Source organism: Tribolium castaneum, chromosome 10 (assembly GCF_031307605.1).
Source record: "Tribolium castaneum strain GA2 chromosome 10, icTriCast1.1, whole genome shotgun sequence".
Lineage (NCBI taxonomy): Eukaryota > Metazoa > Arthropoda > Insecta > Coleoptera > Tenebrionidae > Tribolium > Tribolium castaneum.
The window spans coordinates 2,436,196-2,450,577 of record NC_087403.1 but is presented as its reverse complement, the minus strand read 5'-3'; the positions used below and the strand labels follow the sequence as shown (position 1 = coordinate 2,450,577).

Below are 14,382 nucleotides of genomic sequence, written 5' to 3'. Positions count from 1 at the left end.
AGTCCATCCGAAAATCTTAAAATAGCGAAACCTATTTGAGTCAATCGGAAACATATGCGTTTGACTGGCGGGATTCAATTCTACAACAACAAATTGTCATAGGCCGATTCTTCCGGAGTCTTTGAATTACGACTGATATCATTTGACAACGAAGCCGGGAAGGACGATAAGGGGAAGTGCTGTAGCGGTGTCTCCGGACCAAACTCCGAATGCGAGGGAATGTGTCGTCCGCGGTTTCGAATTTGTCTCAAGGAATACCAGGTGAAGATCGACACCACGTCTCCGTGCACCTTTGGAGACGTTATCACAACAGAATTCGAGACAAATCCCGGATCGGACAACTCACAAAGCGGATTCGACAATTCCATCGCTTTGCCTTTTCCCTTCACTTGGCCGGTAAGTCTCGAAAACGTCGCAACTTTGTTCCAAACCCACCACCTGCCTATGCCTCAATGCGGGCCACCCTTACAATAGATTGCCCTAGGACGGCCAACATTGCCTCATTCATGGCGAAATTCCGACGAATTCTGTCGCAATTACGTCGGCTTTGTTTTGCCGAAGAAACGCGATTTATCTGCCTGCCCGTCTTTACCGAGGTTGTTGCAGAGACTGTACTATTTCCGCCGAACGATTTTGTAGCATCTTATACTGGCTCGAAGCAGGTATCTGCCGTGGGAAACACACTGTACAAATTCAAAATTAATTATAATAGATTTATTGATCAAACTTAATGTTTATGCATGCTTTATTTTTATTGTTTCCATTTCTCGTTTTTTGTGGAATCGTCGCGCCGTCGAGCCTCAGAAAATGCATATTTCGGCCTAATTAATTTATTTCTAATAACGCTGATTACGTTAGGTAATTACAATTTTTTTCACCGATACGGTAAAAATTGGAAAGCGTAACAAGTTTTCTGTATAATTTAAAGAAGACATTTCCGTGTTTTCAACAGCATTCTCGACATTCTTTTACTTTGTTACAATTGCAATTGTCAATCAATGCGTCTTCCAATTTTCCGAGCGAATAATCGAACTTGTGGTAAAAACGAGTTAAAAAACCTAATTTTCCCACAATTTCGTGCGCAATAAGCATCACAAGATGCTTATGCTCAACCGGTTTTGTATTGTTTATTGTTATATACACCAACTCGTGCAGACTCATCTTCGTAAGTTTCTCTCTCTGTCTCCGAGAAATCCGAAGGCTTTTTATTGTCGGTGGCTCGTTAGAAATTGATTCGTTTCTAATGCCAAAATGTAGATTTTATGACGAATGAATAAACTCCGCGCGATTGATTAGAAAAAGAGGTATCGCACGTAACTGCCTTAACATCTTCTCAGTGAAAGTTGTTTTCTCTTAGATTGGCTAAAAATTTAAGCAAATTCTTATCCGTCTTTTGCAGGGAACGTTTTCCTTGATTGTGGAAGCGTGGCACGGGAACCAATCATCACATCCTGCAGGTGAGTGAATTCCTAGTGCATAATTGAAATATTTCCGAATAAAAACGCATCCCTCTTGGGATACCTACCAGTTAGAGGTGTGTGGTATATGAGTAACGCCGTTCTCTGAAACTAAATAAATATCATAGTATAGCACGGTAGAAGCCACATGTATAACAGCTGTCAACTCTTAGCTACCAACAAACCAGCCCTCTTCCTGATAACCTAAAAGGTTCTTCCGCTTTGATGCACGTCTCGCTGATATTTCCACTACATTCTTCGTTCTTAATCGTGGTAATACACCGCCGCTGCTTGCTAAAACAAGCAACTTTTTCTATTTGCCAATTTGGTTCGCGTGTCATTTCCGTCTTACTGAGGCTTCGGTAACGATTTAATTAAATTTGATTAAGCCAAAAGAAGGAGGTTTTCAGGAAGTCGATGTTTCCCACGAGGAATGACTCTGTCATGTAAACATTCGAATCTGGCACCGGTACACTTCCCTGATGTTTCTTTAAGTTCGAATTTGCAACCGTTTATTGCGACTTTCGACCGTAGTCAAATTTAATGCGGCGGCTGTACAGCGACCAGGTGCTATAGAGTAACCGTTCTATACTATTCGGTTCCCCTTCCCTATGAGTTTTAGGGCCGTTCAACTGTGGTGCAGTTGACAAAATGATAAATAGATTTCAAGTCCCTTTTGACCGATTCGACTATGTCATCTCGTAACCCTACATTGACACTGTTTTTTAATCTCAAGACTCGATTCATACTTTTCTAACGCTTTTTTCTTTTCACTGCTCTCAATAACCTATTAGGTCGTATATTATAGACTTGTTAAGAAAATGTATACTGGGATCATTAAAGAAATCAAGATAATAAAGAACTGCATAGTAACTAATTAAGTTTGTTCACACGTTATATTATAAAGTTCCACTGCTAACATAAAAGATTCAGTAGCATATTGTATAAAACCCCGGAAAAGTATATTATGTGCCAGTTTAATATGCGCTTACGGCTTGATTTATGCTAATCATCTTGAAAATTTATTATAATAGGTTTTCGGGGACTGTCGTGTACAGACTTTCAACTTATAATTGTTAACGACACATCAGCTTGATTAAAAAATATATACTCGGGCGGTAGGTGAGGTCGTTTTAATAACTCACGTTTTTCGGTTCTTCGAGATTCCGTTTCTAGTAAGGAGCATTTCATAGAGCTGGTAATTGGAGGATACGGTTTTCAAGAATTTAATGTATGCTCTGTTATTTCGTAATCGTATATCGATAAAAAAAGAGAATCAAAGCAGTCCAGCAAGTCCTTACAGACTGTATACCTACTTACTGACTGGAGAATAATCGCCGAAGAATTTTTAAAAAGTACCTACTTGTATTTCCTATGTCTGCTTATCGTTTTAGCTCTATGTTTGTGTGTCTCTGTTCCGTTCGCGCGGATCCCATGGTTCTTTCTTCACATTAACGGATGCCCGTTAATTAAACCAAGAAGAACCTGTCTCAGTGAGGCTATTTATTTTAGAGATCTTACAGACTGCATTCGACGTACAATCATCTGAAAAAATGTTGTTTTAAAACTCCGGTTTACACATAAGTTACGGAGCATTCGGTCAAAATAAATCCCGAGACTTGTTACACAATACGCCTCGCCAAAACGTGCTTGATTCAGGGCATTACACCGGATGTCCTGTCCCTTTTGCTTCTCCCCTCAACTTGTGGAATATTATCTTGAACTTCCTTTACCTTCGCCCCAAGTCTCGATAAGATTGTCGTCTCACACCTGAACATTTCGCGCGGCGCGGATCGGATCCCACGTTGAGGGAGGAGCGGGATTTCCACCTGCTGGATTATATCGGGGACCCTTAACCTAATCAAAATTTTAATTAATACCTAGATTTGAATCTGAAGAGGTTACAATAAACATAAAGGTGTTCTCGTCACTAGTTGCCACAGCTTCACCGGATACAGCTGCGAAGTGCAGGATGCTCGATGCATCATGCAGGTGCACTCTGTTTCTCACACGTCTACCATCTCGGCCCGTTCAAATTTACTTTAGAATTTTGTCCACAAAGTCTACCTGCATGATGTCATTGCATCGGATGATAAATGCACCACGCTACTCGGCGCGGTCTAGGTATATTATCATCATTCAGAGTATGTTTTATCGATTAAGAAAGCGAATCAAGGTGTCCCTAATACGTAACAATATAATTTTTTTCTGTAAAGGTTTCAATAAGCAAAGTGCGTGTTTTTGTTGCAGTATTAGTGAGTCGCCTGACTAGACAGAGGTGGCTGGACGTGAGCGATAAATGGACCGAAGATGTGCACAGTTCGAACTATTCGACCCTGAAATTCGAGTACAGGGTGACTTGCAAGTCGCATTATTACGGCAAGGGTTGCGAGAATTTGTGTCGTCCCCGGGACGACCAATTCGGCCATTACAGTTGCTCTCCCACGGGTGAGCGGGTTTGTTTGGCTGGATGGACGGGAGACTACTGTACCAAACGTAAGTAACCAGATGGCTCTTTATCTCTTTCCGGCCGTTTGAGCATTTTGATATTGGTCGGGTGTTTGTTGGTCCTCGAGTCTCGCACTTGAGATTTTGTTTGAATTGGTGAGAATCGTCGAGGTAAAAATAGAACGGAACAAAAAAAGACGAATTTTGATCATAAAACAAAAACTTTGACCGCGAGAGCTAAGAGACGTGAGCACTCAGCTGCTGTCGACTGCACAGCCGGCACTCTTCCCACGATCGCGGCATACCTGCGCATATACAGGGCGCTTCTTGACATTGTGAAATTATTCCGAAAAGTTGACTAAGATTTTGCTATTTTTTGCAGCTCGATGCCTGCCTGGCTGTGACGAGCAGCATGGCCACTGCACCAAGCCCAACGAGTGTCGGTAAGTAACCGTCGATTTACTTGATCCATCATTGAAATCTCCGCGTGGTAAAATCGGTCCGGAAAGTTTCTCTTGCGGTGCGTGAGTGTTGAATACGACTCGAATTCATTAAAACGGTGAGCCCTATAATTTTCAAGAAGTTTGTCCGAGTTAGGTGGTTATTAGTTCGGCGGTCTCCGGTCGCCTTGTAGTCGGATCCAAGCGGAAGAAGCTGTGTGCAGTACAGTGTATGCGGATTGGGCCGGCGACCCGCAGGTAACCTTTCCTTGACCTGCATACTTGCCAACGGGCAGCGTGGGAAACGGCTCTGTGGGCGTGTTGCATCCCCCCCAGTGCTCCCCGCGCGCCCCGGTCTGCGATCCAAGCTGCAACTCAATGAGCTGCCCGATACGATCCGAATACACTCGCTCCCAAACACATGATTTGAATAAATAAATCAGATCCGACGTACTCACGTTGACGTTACCGGTGTCGCCTTCACCCCGGCATCGGCAACTGAAACACTCTCGCTCACGCTAGACCATATATGCGCGATCCAGCAACATCCATACCGATCCGATCCGTTATTTTTGCAGGATGTTGTGCAATAATTCCACTTCCCGGCAATTAAATTCAAATGAGATGCTTAGACATTTCAATCATTACAACTCCCGTTTGTTTTTTCTAGGTGTCAATCGGGCTGGGAAGGTCCTCTGTGCGACCAGTGCCAGCGGTACCCCGGGTGCATGCACGGCACTTGCGTGAAACCGTGGGACTGCCTCTGCAACGAGGGCTGGGGCGGCCTTTTCTGCAACCAAGATCTCAATTTTTGCACCAACCATAAACCTTGCCGCAACGGAGGCACGTGTTTCAACACGGGCCAAGGCAGCTACACATGCAGTTGCCCCGCAGGTTACACGGGCACCAACTGCGAGTTACCCTTACACGATTGCGCCAAGACCCCCTGTTTGAATGGCGGTACTTGCAATCGCAACAGCACCCTCAACATTTGCATCTGCCCGGCGGGCTACAGCGGCCCGCGGTGCGAGACTTCCGTCCGCAGTTGCGACGAGAAGCCGTGTCAAAACGGCGGCTCCTGCACCAACACCGACTCCGGGTACCGGTGTGAGTGCCGTCCGGGATACAGCGGACCCGATTGCGAGTACCAAGCCAACAGTTGCAATCCCAATCCTTGCAAAAACGACGGAACTTGCGTCGAAAGTACCAACGGCTTCACGTGCATTTGCCCGTCGGGGTTCACCGGCGAGCGCTGCGAGACCAACATCGACGACTGTCTAGGCAACCCGTGCCAGAACGGGGGTACTTGCGTCGATAAAATCAACGAGTTTCGCTGCCAGTGCGTTCCGGGCTACGTGGGCCCCCTGTGCCAGAACCGCGTAGACTATTGTATCACCAAACCTTGTGCCAACGGAGGAACTTGTCTGCAGCTGATCAATGACTATGAGTGCAAGTGCGCGCCGGGTTTCACAGGAAAAGACTGTAGTGAAGAAGTAGACGAATGCCAAGTTGAACCTTGCCAGCACGGTGGTACTTGTGTAAACCGCGTCCACGGTTTTGAGTGTCTTTGTCCGGTCGGCTTCTTGGGCCGGCAGTGCGAGGAAGTGTCGTCGAGCGCCGCTCCGAGTGCGAGAGTGTCCTCCGAGTCGAACTTGACGACGGAACACGTCGTGGTCATCGCGACGATCTCAACATTCGTACCGCTAGTAGTATTAGTCGCAGTCGGCGTCATCGTCTGCCTGAAACAACGCCGCAAACGGGAGAAAGCCCGGGCAGACGAGGAAGCCAGACTGCAGAACGAGCAAAACACCGCCAATAGCAGTTTCGCGAAACGGGGGGCGGCTATGGCGGCGGACGCCCACATGATCAAAAACTCGTGGGGCAAATGCACCAACAACGTGATGAGTTCGAACATTTCCTCGCCCGATGACTGCAGTGTGTCCAATATTAGTGTTAGCGAATGTGATGGCTTCCCCAAACCGACTATGCACCAAGTCATAGACGGAAGACCAGTGTACAGTCTGCAGAGAACGCGTTCTCAAAAGCAGCTAAATACCGAACCGGGACCTCGTGCTTCGGCGCTTCTTGCAGCCAAACTGCATGAGCCCGAGTACGAACATATTAAACGTTTGTCTGTGATGTCAAACGCGTCGGCTGTGTGTGGCTCCAGGTAATTTCGGCTATTTTAATTTTAGAAGCGAAAGGTCTGACCGATTTTTTCCTTGTTACAGTGACCCCTCCCTGCTCAAGAGGCCGGTAGAGAAGGAGTCCAATGGCGTTTATGTGATAGAAGAACACTTCCTCCGCCCGGATGCGATTTCAGCGGGTCTCTTCGCCACGGAGGTGTAGAGTTAGTTTATATGTATGACTGATTGAGTGGATGTGACGCCGATCCCGCCGCTAGCCTAGGGCACGATGTACAGTTATATTTATTATTCGCTCTAATTGCTAGCGCGCTGGATCGTCGATGTAACTTATGGTTGCATGTGTACTAAAATTTGGGACTGGTGTAGTCCCGTGTCCAAGGAGCCTTCGCCCTGCCCGTGACGCCGCTTTAAACACCGCCAATAACGAGGACTAGAACTTCGCTCCAATGATTACACTTTTGTTTATATTGTAAATATTACGCTAGAATAATTTTTCCGTGTCTCTTTTTTTGTCATTGAAGGAAGATTCTGGTTAGAAAACCAAAGATTTTGGTGTCGTAGAAAGCCTGCTTTAAGGGTCGGGCGCGGCGCCGACTCGTCAAGTAGTATGTAACTAATATAACACTTAAATTGTTATTGTAATATGTGATGAATCTAAAATTAACTAAGTCAGCATTGTCTACTTACATGGACTTATCTCAATACTTGTAAGCATTTTTTTCTTAGTAATAACTTGCTTCCGATTTGAACTTCTCTTCTTTTTTTTCATTTGGAGCTCTAGTCAGAAGCAACTTACATGATCTTTTATAATATGATCAACGTTAATTAGTATTAGACCCTGTATCTGATCATGATAATTTTGAACAAAGACGTAATGTTCCTCTTATTATAACTAAGTCATTTGCTGTTGTGTCATAGAACGATTGTAAAATCGTTCTACGACACGGATCTAAAACACTTGTTGTACTACTTAACCACTTGGACAAGTTTAAAGACTTATAATTGTCAAAAAGACCTTTTGTAATATATTATTGTATATTTAAAGCATGTAAACTAAATGTCATATTAGAAATTGTTCATGTTTCTTAATTAAACCTTCCCTAGTGAAGCTGTATTGTTCCTCACGTGAATGATGTTATTTAAAGTTATCATAATAAATTTTTTGTTCTCTATTTCGGTGTTTTTTTTCCTCAATTTAAAGGCAGGTAACGCCGACAAAAAGGTGCCTTATGTCGTTTCCCGATTGCCCGATTTCTATTATCTGGAGCCAGCTGCACAAAACGTTCCAGGAATCGGTGCCCGGCTACCCGAAAAATCTAAATTCAAGCAAAGCTGTTTGCGGCTCGCTATTGTTGAAATTGTTGATGGCGTTAGAACAAAGGAAAATAAATAATAGCAAGAAAGAGCGTTTGCTTAAAAACACGTGCATTAATTGCTCACCGTTTAATTGTTCTTTTAAATAAAAAGCGTGGAAATTCTCGAACATGTTATGGGATGAATTAATAAAATCCGAACGGTTCTTCATGATTGTAAGTAAAAGATGACTCCCGTTCCGTCAGGTGAACGTCGGTTTGAGGTCATGAACTGCCAACCTCCGACCTGCCGCTATGACCTATAAAACCTTCACAATCACAGGAATATTTTTGTCTAAGTATGCGAAATTGAGGCCATTCGATTTTGCGATTAAAGAGTCCCAATTAATTTGTAAAGAAACAAATTTGGCTGTCAGTGTCGACCTCCGACCTCAGGATAAAATCGTAATCAGATACGTTTTTCGCAGACTCGGTGAATTATTAATTTATAAGTGTCCGTCTTAATTTACACACTTGACACTGGTGGCATACTTCGACAAGACGCAATATTATCGAATAGAAATAGATTTTTATATTAAATCTACCGTTAGAAACAAATTTATGCAAGTTAAATTAACGTCTGATTTGTAAATTCGAACAGGTTGTCGGCGGCAAATCAGACATGTAGACTTAATGCAAACAACGGGACCTTATTCTTTCGAATCAGATTCGACGAAAACTTCAAAGGACACTGAATTCCCGGAAGGAAAATAATTAATTTGGCTGCGACGTCTGAAAAACCATCAATATTCCCTTTCTTGCAAGCTACCTTTCAGCTAATTGTAAAGTAAACAAAAAAGGGTGCTAGAATAACAAGGCATTTGTCCGTTTCGGCGGCCACTTAGCGACCATATCTGCCTCATTTTCGGACCGTAATTTGTAATACCTTAATCCTTTTGTAAATTTGGTTTTGAATGCTTAAGCCACCGTAAATAATATCCCTCTTGGGAGGTTTGACGAAATGACAAATTTCTTTCGGGTAAATCTGAGAGCTACATTCACCAAAATGCGCCAGCTGGTTTATTTACTATTTATATTTAATAATTTGGAAGCAGAGCCAAGCCCTATTTACATCCATAATTAACTCAATTGACTAAGTGACAGACTGCAAGCGAAGATCACGGATAAAAAACTGTTACAAATTTATATCATTAGTATGCAAAATTAAGCAAACAAACTAGCAAACTGTTCCTTCGAGATTTTCTTAATTCTGTTACATTCATTAATTTCCTAATGCACTGAAAATAAATTATCTGCAACCTTCTACGAAGTCATTACGGATTTTAGATCCGCTTATGCCAGTGGGCGGTCAAAAATTAGACATTTTATTACTGATAGCCACTAGTTTTTTCACCCATTTCCTGTTGTCTTTCTCGAATTCGTTTCAACTAAGAGTTTTATGACGGGAAGATACAATCCAATAATTTTATATTATTCCCAGACTCAACGAGACGTATTAACATGCAAGATTTCATAAATATTCATAGCGAAATCGATAACAGGTGTGATGTTTGATCAGACTATTCCATTCATAGTTCAAGACAATAATTTTCGTCAGCCAATGCGTGTATGCATATTTTTGCATAAGTATAAACACCGTTTTCGTCTAGACGACCCGAGAAAAGAAACTGAAACTCCGTATTTACTAATTAAGCCTTAAATGTATTTGGTCGTAAAATAGGTTTTATTGGTTTGATGACACTCATTTCTTATTTGTAGGCTGTAAGAGCGATCACCGCTTTCTCAAAATAATATATTCGCCAAAAATTCGCTTTCTAATTGTTACTTTTCAAATATTTTACCCGGCAATGTATAATTGAGACAATACGGCCCGATAAGCCCTGCTTTTGTATTATTCATCTATCATTTTTGACATTTATTGGTATGCTGGAAGCAGTGACTCAAGTATAGACGATTCTCATATGTCATGGTCTACTGAGCTGTCAAATTATGTTGATCGTAGCATATAATAATTATGTTTCAATATATACTCGCTTCCTATGCAAGGATTTCCAAAATATTTATTTCAGCGATGTAACTTTCGATAGTAATGTGCCCTATTTGGAATCGCGGAAATTGACTTCGCTGATTTTATGTTTCTTCAAGAAATTAAGAAGCGCTTCAATTACAGGAAATTCGCTTAGTAATTATCGAACGAAAAATTGTAAAGTAAGAGAAAGGTAGTGATAAGTTGAGCGTAAGGATGGGTAAGATCAAAATGTTATTAACTGTATTTACAGGCCGAAAGTAGCTTAGATTGTGAGCGTTTTACGATGCACAGGAAATAAAAGCTACGCGTAAGGGGAACCATCCGATTATTTAACCGAATGGCCCTTGTAAGACGATGTGATTTATGGTTGCAGATTTAATATAAGGGAACAGTAGCAGCCTTTTGTCCGCGTCTCTGTAATAAAATAAAAAGGCCTTTAGGCTCGCGATGCAATTTAGTGTCACTTGGTTGAAATTTGATTTGTGTGTCATGAAATGTGTGTCGAGTGGTGTACCCGTCATTTGTTTCGAGTCCCACTATATCATTTATTAGTTTATAGGTAGGTACAGCTCGGTACTGTACGAGTACGACATTCCAATACGAAGATGCTTCCTTACGTGAAAGTAGTGTTGCAACTTATAGCATGTAGGTAGGTGACTGGGAGATACGCTGTTACTAAAAACGGTACTTATATAATTGATCAATATGCATAAAACACTTTAACATCTAATTAGTACCTAATTGCTCTCAGTACCGATTGAAATGGAGGCATCCTAGCGTGCAAACGCTTATTTAATTTACGAATTTTAAGGACAATTCGGTTTTATGGTACAACCTGTACGATTCAGAGCGTGATTTTTTATTAAGTTGTATTAAACTAATTGCCAGGCTTCGTTAATTTTATGGCACAACAAGGAAAATGCGATGTTTCTCAACGAGTAGAAAATTGTAAGCGGGCCCAAAATTGTCCCACGGGAATTGGTGGACAGCCCCGACATTAATTTTGTTTTGTTCCTCCATTTAGACGCGGAAAGAATTGCAAACGCTCCGTTTTTTACCACCGACAAATTGCCGCATTCGGCGAAAAAAGAAGGTCCAGAGACTAGAAAATTGCAGTGTACTTGTGCAACGATTAGAAAATGTGTTTTCTATGTCCCATAAGTTATTAGTCACAGCGATTTTTTTCCACAAACCGGTATTGATGCTGACTAGATAAATTGATGAATTTATTATACAATCGATGGCCGGTATTTAGGTAAATTGATTTTTAAAATAACACTCCTGTATAACCATTAGTTGCATCTCATTCAAATATTAATTTTTATCTCACCGACACCATCTTTGGAATGTCCCACAAAAGTATGTCGCTCTATGCTGTTAGGTGTCGCCATTTTTTACTCAAATATTTATAAAATTTAATGGGAATTCAGTGTTGTTGCGAATAGTTCTGTCCCGTGTACATCAATTTCTCTTCAATTTTTATTTATTTTCGTTTCAATCAAATCACAATTACCAAAAAAACCGCTCAAATATTCCACGTCTTTCGAAAACACCAAAAACCGATTACGGCCAAACGCCAAGTGTTTAATAAATATTGGTATCAACGACAAATTAATTTAATGACACTGCTGGCTGGGATAATTATCTTAATGTAATGTCTAGTAATTATTTTATTACCGATCTAATGCAAATACCCGTCTCGACTGCGACTTTTTTTTATGTTAAACCTACAGCAGGAGTGTTTAACAACTTATAAAATTTGAAACGTTCCCACGGTAAACGGAGTTATTATTTCTTGAAATCGATGCAGAGGATGTTAAATTACGGCTGCTGATTATCACTTTTTGTACCATTTTTTCTCAATCAGACAAATATAAGCGCTTAAATAATTTCTCAAATTTAAATATTCCTTGTTATATCCAACGACACTATCTTTATTTATAAGCCACTTTAAATTAATTTCACTAAGCACGTTATCTCATAATGATAAATTAATTTAACTCAAGTCCTTCAGCTAAGCCGGATATTTTCCTTAATTAAGACTAGAAGCAAAACAGCAGCGGTACAACAACCATAAATTGCAACACCATTAAAAACGAAGCAAAAATATTGCAACCCTTCATTAAAAACATCGACAAATATATTCAAATATAGTTTTTGGAACATTAAATTTCACACCAGCGAGGATTGTTTTGCCACTGAATTGATACCTGTTCTTAATTTGGGTTTTGACCAAAAATGGATAAAAAGAATTTAGTTTGGTTATTTCGTTATGAGTTTTTTACCTTCTGGTGATGACAAGAGTCGAAACTAGTCGATCATGTAATCAGAAAACTATTCCTTTGTGGGTCCACTTCTCTAAAATTCCACGGCGAATACTGGAAAGGTTTTCATAGGAATAGGTAACTCAAGAAGTGTTGTAGAATTAGAAGTTGTCGTTTTAAATTACTATAGTTTAATATTTGAAAGATATCATATTTAGGAAAATAGAAACAAACGGTTCTGCTTGAACAAAATTAGGAGAAACCGAATCTGAATATTAGGTATGCATTGGACTGGTGAAATAAACAGTGTTCGATTGTGTTTGAAATTGCATCAGAAAATCTATTTTTAAGTGAAGACGAGTAAGACTGGCAATGGTCGTAATCCAATTTTGTCCCTCGTTCCGGGTCTGTTTGCAAGTGGGAAATCCCTCAAATCGGCACCTCTTCTTACGTTAGAAATTGAGCCAAAACTTGTTAAGCAAATAATTTATGGGGTAATAAATGGTGAATCTTCCGATTGTTGCTTTTGCGAGATAACGAGCCATCTTCAGTAGAAAGTTTGCGTTAAAAGCATTTAAAATAAAATTATGGAAATGAAAGTTAATGCCGATCATCACCATATCAGCAGTTTTGTAAGTGAGTCCTCTGCAGCCGCAGGCCCTACACCCACATTTCGTCGACCGAGCAAGTGTCAAATCTCGACTTTTGCGAAACTAAGTTATTTAATTTTTCCATTGCAACAGAGTGATAAAATTAATATAAAAACACTTTCGTCTGCGGAATCAGTAGTTTTAATGATGAAACGCTCGATTTTAAAATTAAGCCAATTTTTAATTTGGATCGGAGTCGTGATGCAATTGCGAAGATCATTAGATAAGATTCATTCGAAAAGTCAAAATCCTGCAATGAGCCATTTGGTGGAACTTTGAGGAGCAGCCCAGATGCTATCGTGCAACAGATGTCGATTGTTGGAGGCACTATTTGTGGTCCATCAAATATCAAAATTTTACCTGACAGTTCTGGAAAGTCGTCCGTAATAAAATCAGACGGATTCCACGTTATTTAACAGATCCTTTCGCTTAATGTGACAATTTTATTGATTTTATCGCCTATAAAATTATAACGCATTTCGAAAAATGCCAAATATACAAAAATTAGCGGTGAGAGTTTGTGTAACATTTTAATTATATTAATAAAATTTAATCCGAGGATTTGCACTTAAAGTATCTAATAAATTTACCTCCTCGGATAGATGCTCTCACATTTGGTATTTTCCGACCAGTTACATAAGTAAATGTACATCACTTTTATGTACTTATTTGCATAAAATATCACTTTCTTTTTACTCTGCTTAATCATAGTTTTAATTACAACTTTCATAATGTGCAAACATAAGTCGCATCGTTTGGCAAAATACCTTCACTGGCGATTTTTCAAAGCTCTCACGGGCTGAAAAATAGCAAATGTTATAAGCAGATGCTGCTCTTCCTTCATCCCTGGATGAAATTTGGTAACCGTATGTCATAACGCTAATTGTACCGCTAACAATCTGTCCCTTACGGGTCTGTTTTAAAATGCAGGTAAGAAGCTAAAGACCATTCATACGAGCGCTATTCAAGCCCAAAGGCCTTGTGTTAGAAAAATGAATAGCCAGGACCTTTCCTAAATTTCAAATTTTCTATATTAAGTTACACTCATTAAAAAAAATCTTTAAGTAAATACTTAGATGGCTCAAACTACAACCAGTTATCCTGAACTAATTGTTGTTGCTTTTTCTTTTTCTTCGATCCTGCGGTCCTCGTTTAGTTGTTTTGGTGTTTTAAAATGTACCGTAGTGTCCTCTTACGACAAGCTTTAAAAACCTAACATTTACAATACATGAACAGTGTTCTCTAACTTTACTTTTACTTTAGGCGGCGCCACTTATCGGGTAACTTACTCCATTTGTAATTTTAAATTTGTAAATAAATATCTGTTCAAAGCTGGGCAAAGCTAAACCAAAGTTCAGTAACTTCAGTAACTGCTTGCAGATTTAAAATTTCGGTAGCTGTAGCCACGAGCTCACAAAGCTATCATAATCAGAACTAGCTGCTAAATATTTCATTATTGTAGCAAGTTTGTATCACTTTATTAGTTTATTGTACTTTCGGCTTCAGAATGTTTCAGTTATATAATCTGTAAAAATATACATAAATAGACATAATCTTTGATTTTTCAGTTGCTTTCTAGAATTATAGAAGCTGTAGCTATAGCTTGGCTATTTTTGTGGCGACTGTGGCTATAA

General features: G+C 40.3%; 1 protein-coding gene and 1 long non-coding RNA gene across 4 annotated transcripts in view; one reads left to right on the top strand and one right to left on the bottom strand.

The window, feature by feature from the left end:
* Positions 1 to 7,664, top strand: part of Delta (delta) — a 36,004-nt gene extending 28,340 nt beyond the window's left edge. For all 3 annotated transcript variants that reach the window (XM_064359553.1, XM_064359554.1, XM_008201841.3), the window contains 6 exons: positions 103 to 396; positions 1,400 to 1,457; positions 3,708 to 3,953; positions 4,288 to 4,348; positions 5,016 to 6,515; positions 6,577 to 7,664. In XM_064359553.1, coding sequence (XP_064215623.1) covers positions 103 to 396; positions 1,400 to 1,457; positions 3,708 to 3,953; positions 4,288 to 4,348; positions 5,016 to 6,515; positions 6,577 to 6,694 — 2,277 coding nt within the window. In that variant the 3' untranslated portion in view covers positions 6,695 to 7,664. The remainder of the gene's footprint in view (positions 1 to 102; positions 397 to 1,399; positions 1,458 to 3,707; positions 3,954 to 4,287; positions 4,349 to 5,015; positions 6,516 to 6,576) is intronic.
* Positions 1,379 to 3,206, bottom strand: LOC135267288 (uncharacterized). The gene is made up of 3 exons (XR_010335700.1): positions 2,821 to 3,206; positions 1,526 to 1,568; positions 1,379 to 1,469 (listed from the first exon to the last, which is right to left on the bottom strand). It is a non-coding gene; the product is annotated as an uncharacterized LOC135267288 (long non-coding RNA).
* Positions 7,665 to 14,382: the final 6,718 nt, after the last annotated feature.